Source organism: Patiria miniata, unplaced genomic scaffold (genome assembly GCF_015706575.1).
Source record: "Patiria miniata isolate m_02_andy unplaced genomic scaffold, ASM1570657v1 HiC_scaffold_3, whole genome shotgun sequence".
Classification (NCBI taxonomy): domain Eukaryota; kingdom Metazoa; phylum Echinodermata; class Asteroidea; order Valvatida; family Asterinidae; genus Patiria; species Patiria miniata.
In genome coordinates, this window is record NW_024037069.1 from 20763823 (window position 1) to 20774397 (window position 10575).

Genomic DNA, 10575 nt, shown 5'->3' on the forward strand with positions numbered 1-10575 from the left:
TTTGAGTGAGAATTTCTCGAAAAGTCAATAGTCACCGTCCACCAAAAGTTGAAAAGAAATGAAAGATGACATGTTGATCATCATTTTTTCTGTGCAGCCTGAACACCCGTGAGAGTTCCGAGTATTTTAAAAAGAATTGTGAAGAGTGGGGATTTGGGGACTTTTATACTGGGGTGCACCCTTAATGTCAGTGGGCGTGGTTTAAACTGATGCGACGTCACACTGTACTAACGAACCGGCTTGAGCGACGGAAACAGTTTCATTGTCTACGGCTGCAGGCAAGTAAATCGGTCCAAAATCGCCTACGCCAGCCAAATCACGATTTGCATGCCCTCAAATATTTGAGCATATTTTGGAGCATGAACTTGAGGGTTTGTAAAAAAATATGGGTGGAAGCCGTGCACAGGACTGTGAGCTTGTAGTTCCGTGCAATTTGGATGAAATTGGAGCCCGAACAGCGCTCTATGTTGCAATGGAGTGTAGTCGTCGTTTTTCAAAATGGCGATGGGCTTCAGGATCATTTTAAGGGGTGATCATCTTCGGATGGAAATTTCTCCTAAAAGTCATTCGTTAACCCCCCGAAAATTGAAAAGAAAATGAAAGATGATGAAATTAGCTTTAATTTAATATGTGTCTCGAATACCTTGGAGAGTTGTGAGTATTTTTACTGATTTTTTGGAGTGAGGGCATTTATCATTGTATTGGGGTCTATGGCAGTTTATTCCAATACTGGTCTGCAACCCTACATAGCATCTCCTGCTAGGGACGTACGTGTAGCGCCCTCATTAGTTGCAATGGCCATTCTAATCAACTTTTTTAAAGTTTAGTGCAGGAAGATGTACATGTACATTGTTAATGAGGTCAGAACTTAAGACTTCGTCTGGCTTAAACAGACCACCAGAAAAAAAACATACACGGCAAATTAAATCTACTCAATATGAAAAAGCAATACACTTAAGCAAACATAAGTGAGAGACGCCGCTAGAAGCCAAAATTTGAATACATGTAGCAATTTTATTAACATCGTGGAGCCAACGAAATTGCACATTTTATCAAATTTTTTTATAGAAATCTTTGAGAAAGCTTCAAGTACTCTTGCATAATTTGCATAATGTAAAAAAGAAAGACGATTTTACTTCAAATCAACAGTATTACGGTTTAAAGCATTAAAATCAGTGGTTAAAAATACAATTTCTTTTAAAAGACTCGAAACCTTTTTAAAAAATGGTTAGAATTAAGTTTGATAATAAAATGTGCGTTTTTAAGAATATCATCTAAACTATTCATACTTTCCTAATTCTCCCGAGTATCTTGTTGAATATTAAGCATGGTCCTCCCTAGCTTTTTGAACTGAGAGGAGACAAGGAAGTAAATTTCATTTCAACAAGCAGAGGGACACTAAAACCCCTGAAGAAATAATTATCATGATACCCAATCTATTGGTCACTACTGTACTGAAGTAAGCAAAACACGAATCAAACCGAATTCAGAAAGGATTAAGTATCGCTATATAAACTTAAGCTATTAATCAGATTATCAGACATGAAATGATACATCTCTCAGCTATTTGATTATATAAAATATATATCTTACTGAACATGTAGTAGCCTCTTTATGAATATCTTTGGATGTTTCAAAAGTTATATTTAGAGTGCTCTATTTGGCACTGGAATTACACTACAAATTTACACACATTTCATTATAACATATCTTATTGATTAAGTATTATAAGCACAATCGTTTGAGATAACCTTATTCATTAGCACTAGGTATATGTATGATATTGAACCAGTTTGTTGATGACTATATAATTTCATACATTTAAATTTAAATTTGGTACGACGAGAAATACTACAAACTTAGATGAAACATCCGCAATCAGTGGTCATACAGGCTGTCCCTCAAACAAGTTAACAGTCGAAAAGCAATTGATAAAAATATTATTGCATATGAGTTTTTGAATATTTTCAAATCACCTCTTAAAGTCAGATAACCAATCTACCATACAAACTATATTTCATTCAAATCGATGCATTGTAACAAACGCTATGCTTCATCGCACTCAAAATTTGAAAATCGTCTTGGGCCACTTTCCTTGAAAGTGAGAAAGCGCAGTTAGAGAAACACACAAAGGATTTATTTCCTTTGTTCAAGAGTAACGTGTCACTTGTTCTACCGGCTTCGATCTGTAAACTTGATCAATAAAAAAGGGGTTTTTCAAGTCCCGTATTGTGATTGCTGTATCTTTTGAACAAAACATCCTAATTAAACCAACTAAGGCCAAAAAAAAGTCTCCAGTTTCTGGTATAGAGCTTGTCCAAAAAGTGGTGCGGCGACAGGGCTTTTTTTTTTTTCTTACCCGACTTTTTTGCTTCAAATGTCGGCTGATGACTGCAAATGGTGCTCGACTAAACTTAGTACAAATATATGGGAGTCCAGAGAGGCCACATAAAGCTTATTCTCGATCATAACCCAATCTAAAAACACGTTAAAATTGTGCAGCAGGAGGATTCCAGTCAAACCAGTGAGTTAGGCGGTTTTGAGACATCATCTTTCCTTGAAAAAAAAAAGTTTTTATTTTGCCGACGCGCATGGCTACGGCGACGCGCGGGCATACCAGAAACCAGAGACTTTTTTGGGGGGCCTAAAAGCATTTGGCAGACAAATTATTTTACTCAGCAATACATTCAACACGATTTTGAATACTACCAACACTTTTCTGAAAACATGCCCGGTTCGACGGTTAGGTGTTTTGTGGGACAACCTGTACAAAATACTTTGGTTCTGGGTATATGCATATTTGATATGTAATTAAGCAAGATTCTGAAGGAACAATTTGCTAAAGTTTCCGATTGAAGACAAAGGAAGACTGGCACGCTCAATTAACGATGACATCACCGAAGGAACAGCTCTTCTCAATGGCTAGGTTGTAATCGTCACCCTTGCCGCCCTTGTACTGACTGGTGACAATCCGGAACCATCCTTGCTCACCCTGTGAAGAAGAACAGAAACCAGACAGTCAGATAATAAACAGTAACATGATACTTTTCAGATGAAAGGGCTGTACAGAATGCAAAAGTATCATTTTGAAGCAATTGGCTATTTAAGAATTAATTTCTGATTAACCAAAACAAATTAAGGAATTCATTTTTGAATAACAATCAGAATTGTTATCATCATTACTGAAAAAAAAATTTCAATTTCAATTTTGTGGTATCTGCCCCTTCCCCTAAAAAGAAAAGTTTCCAATTTTAGGCACAAATTGGGGGTTTTGTTTTGGAGTAGTCTGACTTAAATGGTTAGGGTTCACGACGTACGGTTGGAAGGACAAGGGTTCAAATTCTCCTGCTGGCAAGTTGTGTCTTTGGGAAAGTTACCCTACCCAAACTTTGCTTTTTCCACCAAGAATATTCTGGGGAGTAACTGGCAAAGGACTGGCATTCCATCTGATAAAATGAGGCATACTACCAGTAATTTCAAGCCAAAGTAACATGAGTCGAACCCCGGCCTAAAAATGAGCCACCTCAGCTTGAGAAAGACTTTGCTTATTTTACTTTCAGGTCAGGGTTTGGAAACATGCTGGGCATTAAGTGCCCCTGCACCCCCCCCCCCCCCCCCCCACCCACCATTTAAAATAACCCTTTGGTGAGTAACCTATACCCTTTGGGATTTACATTTGAAAAACATCTGGTACACTGTCTTGCTCAGAATGCTTGGCACATTTTAACTTTGAATTCTCCAGACCAAAGACACTGTTGCTATAATCACATGATTGGAGGCAAGCTCTTGCATAGTTACGCAAGAGACGCTCAGCACCAAAACATCGCTCACAATGGATGAGAATGGCACAAAGACACCAGACCATGCTGGAGCTGGGGGTTGCTAGCATGAGGCTAGCCCCGAATCATGTGATACGGTAACAGTCTCTTTGGTCGGGAGAGTGCAAAGTTAAAACGTGCAAAGCATTGGATTGAGTCAGCGTTCCAGATTTTATTATAATTTAACCCGCAAATGGCTTATTGGAAATAGAGATATGTGACCCGCTGTGCTTTTACGTGTAATGGCCTGCTGAACGTTGAGAGGGTGAAATTGTCCATCAAAATCCAAATTCCTTTTTGTCTTAAATGACATCTTTGATGCCTAAAGTTTAAGGATTCACTCACAGAAAAGTTGATTTCGATGAAAAAAAAGGAAAAAATAATCTTATTTTGTGTGCATTGTTCCCCTTATTTTACATCCAAAAACTATACTTTTAATCAATATGCAAATTAGCCAAAATATAGTAATCTGGTTTCAAAAAGTCTCTTTTTCCCCAAAATCATTGAAAATAATCATTGTAGAATCAATATCCAAAGTTTAAAAGTGATAGTTAAACAGAAACATGTTGGTTGCTAAGATATTAAAAGTGAGCTTTTCATGCCCAAGTCTACAACAGAGCAAGCTATTTCAAAGCCTGTTTTCTTAGTTGTGTAATTTGAACTCCATGGAACTAATTAATATGCAAATTCGTTATATCTCAACAACGAGAAGGGCTATACAGCTGTGTCATAAACCAAATGAAAGCTTAGGAAAAAAAAAAAAAAAACATGTTTAGCGTCCTGCCTCTTTGACAAAAAGGAAGGAGGAGGCCCTTTTTTTTTTTTTCTTCTTTTCAAAATGGCCGCCCGACACATTTTTCAAGACAACGCGGCCGGGCTATTTTTCAAGATGGTAACCAGCTTTTTTCAAAATGGCCGCCACTTGGACTCAGGAAATGACATATTGGCTTCTTATGGGCAAGATGCAACAGAAAATGAGACAAAAATGATGTAACTATGCAGAACCGAACATCTCTTCTGCGCAGAGATCGTTAAAATTTATCAATTTTTGTCTTTAAAAAAAAAAAAAAAAAAAAAAAAAAAATGGAGGCGGCCTCTAAAAAGGAAGCGGGCGGGGACGCTAAACATGTTTGTTTTTTTTACTTCGCCTTACATTGTGGGCTTTCCAGTCGTGCATATACTTTTTTTTTTTTTCGACTTATATCACCTTTTCCTGGAGTGGGTCACATATACCATGCATGACTTACCCAAGGCTCGCCCCAGGAGTTGCGGACAATCCAAAACTCGGTGCTGTTCTCAACGCCCCATCCTGCTACAGCCACAATGTGGTCAATCTGCAAGAGAACCCCCCAAAAAAGACCACAAAAATAACACCAGTAACACATATTAATCAAATGAATGAACTTAATCTTCAATGTAATTCTGGGTTTCAAATGTGACTTAGGACACATGAGAAAAATCTCAACCTTTCAATTCTCCTTTTTTTTTGGAAAGTAATGTAACAATCAGGGTCAAACAAACTGATATTTTAGTTTTGATGTAACAAAAGACCTACAGCTGCTATGAATCCAACCACACATGTCGTCGCAGAGCTGACATACCGGCGAATCAACCATTTTAGCGATTTCAAGATTTTGTTATTTTTAGGGTTTATGAAGGTTGCTCCTTCAAGTATTTATGCCAAAATTCTTAATTTTTGTCTGGATTTCGAGATGCGGAGCTCCCTGTGGCGAATCAGTCACAAAAACAAATTCATAATTTGACATAGTGACGAATACGGAATTTTGCTGGTAACCAGCTTATGTAAGGTGTGCGTTCAAAGTACCAACGATTAAATAAGTGACCTGATGGATACTATGTTTCCTATTTTATTTCGAATATGCACTAAAAGGGTTATTATCGAAATATTAAGGGTAAAATACATTGCCCAGAGAAATGTCAAACTTCAAACACGAATTACTCGAAACAGGGTTTTCGCTTATTCGTGGGTATGTCAGCTCTGCGACGATGTAACCCCTCCTGCACCCCAGCAAGCATCACTTACCCCTGGGGTTGGGTTGTACTCCTCGTAAATCCTGCCGCCTCGGAACTGCTGCAGTTTTTTGGTGGCGTCGATCCCACAACTGTTACAAAAATTAGAAAAGTTGTGACAACCAAAGGGTGTTTATGGATTCTGTGGCTCAAGCAAAACGAAAGACATCCATTAAAAGTCGCTGACTGATGTCAGTATTTCAGTCGAGCTCATCACAAGTCCTCACAAGTCAAACACAAGTTGATTACAAGCTATCCGTTTCTAAGTCAAGTCATAAGCTATTCTCATGAAAACTAGGGCATTCCTTTGAAGTTGTCCAATCCCTCTCATCTGTGACCAGACTACTTGTAATGGACTTGTGATTTACTTGTGACAAGACTTGTGATGGGCTTGTGAGTTACTTCTGACCAGACTTGTGATGGGCTTGTGACTTACTTGTGACCAGACTTGTAATGGGCTTGTGATTTACTTGTGACCAGACTTGTACTGGACTTGTGATTTACTTGTGCAAAACTGTTGACAGACTTGTGATTTACTTGTGACAAGACATGCAATGGACTTGCAACTGACTTGTGACCAGACTCGTAATGGACTTGTGATGGACTTGATGGTACACTGTTATACAAAGTTCAATATCAAGTTGGCCAGTGGTTCCAAGGAAGCTTGGTAGTTGTCTGCACTAGTAAGATGTCTGCAAGCACTAGTAATCAGAAGGCCGCCTGTGCAAATCAGTCAGTTTTTCCAAGAAGATCTTGGCCATGACCTTTGACCTGACCCTTTCCTGTTGAGGTGACTCACCTGATTGGTCCATTCTTGTGGATCTCGGCCATCATCTTTGCCCGGCCGTTCAGCGATCCATAGTCGGCCACTTTCCAGACGGTGTAATTTGCAGCATTGATCGCCGCACACTCACCAAAGGTTGTGCAGGTTCCACACTGATTGAATGGTTTACAATCTATCAAATGTTAATATAAAGACAGAATTTATGATAAAATGAAAAACCATGAAAATTCAACTTCATGACACTTACTTTCTACTTGCAACAATATAGACCTGATCTTATCTTCTTTGTGTCTTTCTTATTATGAAAAAAGAAAAAAAAGGGGAGATATTTTGAAAAAATAAGGGAAATTTAAACTGAATTCATTGAAGCCTATTTAAATATCAACATTTGTCAATGCAGATTCAACATGTGAAGTTTATCTGAAAAAGAGGGGTATGGTTCAAAGAAAAACCAGAGAAATTAACTCATTTTAGTCTGTATAGAAATAGTATACTCCTTATAACAGTCAGGCAATACTGACTCAAATGCCAAGTTTAAACCTCTGGATCTCCTAAGATCCATTTCTCTTTTTTCAAAGACATTAACAGTGTTTTAGCTGAGGCTATCTAGTCCCATGTCAATTCAGGAGCTATTCCCATGAACTGTGCCAAACAAACTGATATTTGTTGTTCTTGTTCATCTCCTGTTACTAGTGACTTAACTAGTAATCAGACTTGTGATATACTTATGATCCATCAGAAGAATCTTTGACTACAACACTGGATTAGCAACTTCACATTGTATCTGCACAAAGATTTCTCAAGTCCTAATGACCTTGATTTTTGGCCTGGTAGTTATTGCAGGTCTCGTCCGGTATGCCATGTGATTTGGCGTAAGCATAGACCCCCAAGTCACCACCTCCATCACAGCTGCCAGCATTACCACAGTCGATGACGTTCTGGGGTGACAGGTACGCGGAGGGGAAGGCACCCTTTCGCTTGATGTTAATACGATCTGCACATGGTGAATAGAGAATTAGAGGGGTCAAGTAAAAAATCAAGCAGTTTCTGGTCCTCGCCCGCTTCCTTTTTAAAGCCCGCCTCCTTTTTAAATTTTATTTTTATTTCAAACATCAGCAATATATTATGCACATACGTTGTCAATATATTGTCTCTTTTTTTGGTTTCCAACAAAATTGTAGTCAAGTAGAAAGGGTTACATCTCCTTTGGATGCAATTTCTATCAGCAAAAGAGTCGAGAAAATGGAAGAATCCTTCCGCCATCTTGAAAAATCTCGTTTTGGAAAGAAAAAAAAACCTGCCACCTTCATTTTATTGAAAAAGCCCAGACAAGAAACCGTGTTTGTTTAACTCAGCCTATGCTCTGTTTCCTTGATATGCAAAGTGCATTTACAATTGCAGGCTACTCATTTTATTCACTTCTCAATAAACAGACATCAGGATCCCATTTTAAGAGTAAGGTTTCAAAAATTACACTGAAGGCTAATTCATAATTCACATGAATGCGGATGGGAAGTCAAGTTCATTTCACAAATTATTTTTTTTTTATTTAAAAGGTTAGAAAAATCTTTTGAGGAATCCTTGGGGGATCAACTCGGGCATTTCCACAGAATTATAAACCTTGTTCATGTTGCAAAAATGTCAAAATGGTCCAAAACCACCAGCATCAGCTGTTTGAAATTAAAATTTTCCGTTAAACTTCTTTTCAGAAACGGAGACCGAGGCTTCATATTACCTGCCATAGAGCTAGTGGTACCCATGGACCAGCAACTGCCGCAGTACTGAGGGATGTGCTGGTTGCGCGTCGTGCTCGCGTAGTTCACCCCATTAACGTTGCGCCAGTCCCAGGCAGTGGGCAGGTCATCGGGGCTGACATCCCAGTGGGGTCGTGGATATGTCCTGCATAACAGCAAGAATAAAAAAGACGTACTGACTATACCGTGATCAAGGGCAGATGGGGGTAGGAGGTTGGGGTAGCTATCTAGCCACTCCCCCCCCCCCCTTCCGTTTGACCAATTATTTACATATATTCATTTCAAACCCTGCTCTGGTCGGTTTTTTTGTTCAATATTAAAGAAAACAAATAATGTACCTAGTCAGTGTCCCCTTTTTGGTTTATCTGAATATTTACTTATGAATAACACTTCAATACCGTCCAACCGTTTACAATTGTGGGTTCCTCAATTTCTGATCATTTCCACAAAGCAGAACTAATGAAAAAGAAAAATAGGCGTTCATCATATTAATCATTGATGACTGATGTGTCTCTCTGACTGACAGTGACAGAATAATTGCCTAATTTCATTCAAATTTTTTCGAAATGGGGCTTAAAAGAACTGACTTTGCATTACTATTAGGCCCATAAATATTGCGACATACATCCATGTTTACGGTACTCCTAGAACTATGAGGCTCTACGTGGAGCCTCATAGTTCTAGGAGTAGGAGTATTGTTGATGTACCCTAACGTGGCGCGGCCCCTAACGTGGCGCACTTTGATTTTTCGCCTGTAGCGCCTAGCTAGAGCAAAGTTTTAACTGAAATTTCACAGAAAGTGAAATTTCATCAAGTTCTAAACACTCCCGTTTATAAATCGCAAGTTTATTTACCCGCTACAAAGTTAAAAGAAAAAAATTATTTTGGCGTGATTTTCCGATTTTATTTTCAAGTGCAAAGTGAACCCTTTGAAAATGCCCCGAAAAATAAGAAAATAATTTTGTGACAAACATCTGGCTGGGTATGTAGGTAGAGATAAAAATGATTTATCAGAATTTATCGAGTTTACAGAAATTCTTAAATGTTAATGTGGAATTTTCCAAGATTTATTTAAGTGCGCCACGTTAGGGAACACTCCGCCAAATTGTGCCCAATTTCCGGACGCCACCGTTTTTTAATTTCGGATTAAATTTTATGAAACCGAAATTGTTCACAGAGGTTAAACAGCAAGCATTAATAAGGTAAAAGTACCAGTATTTCACTGCATGAATTTGAGGTTTGTCAACAAAGAGGTTTGGCAACACTACACGAGGAAATTTGGGTAAGCTTCGAAGTGCGCCACGTTAGGGAACACGACTATAATATGTTTACGGGTCTATGCGCCATGTTTACTATTGCGCCATTTAGCAATGATCTCTCAACGTACCTCACTTCCTTGAATTTTTGGTTGAATTCCGGACGGAAACAAGGAGAATCGAGTTCCGCATAGGCACAACCTACAAACAGTAGGATGGCTAATGAAATCGAGGAATACATTCTCAATAATCTCAAGGAATATGTTTCAGATTGATGGCAAACTGTCATGAAACGTGATTTCCGTGTCGAGCAATTTCCCTCCGTGGCAACTCGGCGGTATATTGTTGTGCTACGTGCGCGTGACTCTTTATCACGTGAATACCATAACACCAGCCGGTAGACCACGTGAAAGATCAGGTGTTCAACGCACATGCGCAGAAACAACGCAAAGCGGAACGGGGGGGGTATATAATTATGGAAATATACTTAATGAAAACAAAAATTGTTCACAAAAATCTGCAAGGGGGAAGGCACGGTGCCCCCTGCTCCCTCTGAATACGCCACGGGGCGGGTGGCGTGGGGGTCCGCAAAAGAGAGAGAACATCCTACAACATACAGGAACAACATTAGCGGAACTAAGGGGTGGGGCATGGGGGGGGGGGTTACACAATAATAGGGAAAAGTTTTTAAACAGTGGCCAACCCATTGAGTATCATACAACACAGCGGCAGATCATATAGGGGGCTCCGGTCCGCCCAAAAAAGGAGAAAAATCCTACAGGAACAACATTGTGCTAACACTCCAAGGGCGGATCCGGAACACACATTTTTTTGGGGTGGGGGGGGGTGGGGGGTCAAAAGCATGAAATTGGGCCCTATATAAAATTGCTCAATAGTATTTTGTAATGGAGCGCAGGCATCATTTTTTCAAA

The 10575-nt window shown here is 39.1% G+C and overlaps 1 protein-coding gene across 1 annotated transcript; it reads right to left on the reverse strand.

Moving 5' to 3' along the window:
• Window positions 1-2641: 2641 nt before the first annotated feature.
• LOC119738405 (cathepsin Z-like) lies at window positions 2642-10005 on the reverse strand. Its single transcript, XM_038213292.1, has 7 exons — window positions 9775-10005; window positions 8369-8532; window positions 7448-7627; window positions 6649-6805; window positions 5863-5941; window positions 5066-5152; window positions 2642-2992 (listed from the first exon to the last, which is right to left on the reverse strand). Exons 1-7 carry the CDS (start codon window positions 9930-9932, stop codon window positions 2879-2881), a joined length of 939 nt encoding a protein of 312 aa, XP_038069220.1. The 5' UTR covers window positions 9933-10005; the 3' UTR covers window positions 2642-2878.
• Between the last annotated feature and the right edge of the window lie 570 nt (window positions 10006-10575).

What these genes read in the sequence shown, in the direction of transcription:
- LOC119738405 (XM_038213292.1), bottom strand. Translation starts at nt 9,932, where the DNA reads ATGACAGTTTGCCATCAATCTGAAACATATTCCTTGAGATTATTGAGA. An exon ending in AGTACAACCCAACCCCAGGG is followed by an intron (nt 5,153 to 5,862) that starts GTAAGTGATGCT and finishes GTTCTCTTGCAG; the next exon opens with ATTGACCACATTGTGGCTGT. An exon ending in ACTCCTGGGGCGAGCCTTGG is followed by an intron (nt 2,993 to 5,065) that starts GTAAGTCATGCA and finishes TCTTCTTCACAG; the next exon opens with GGTGAGCAAGGATGGTTCCG.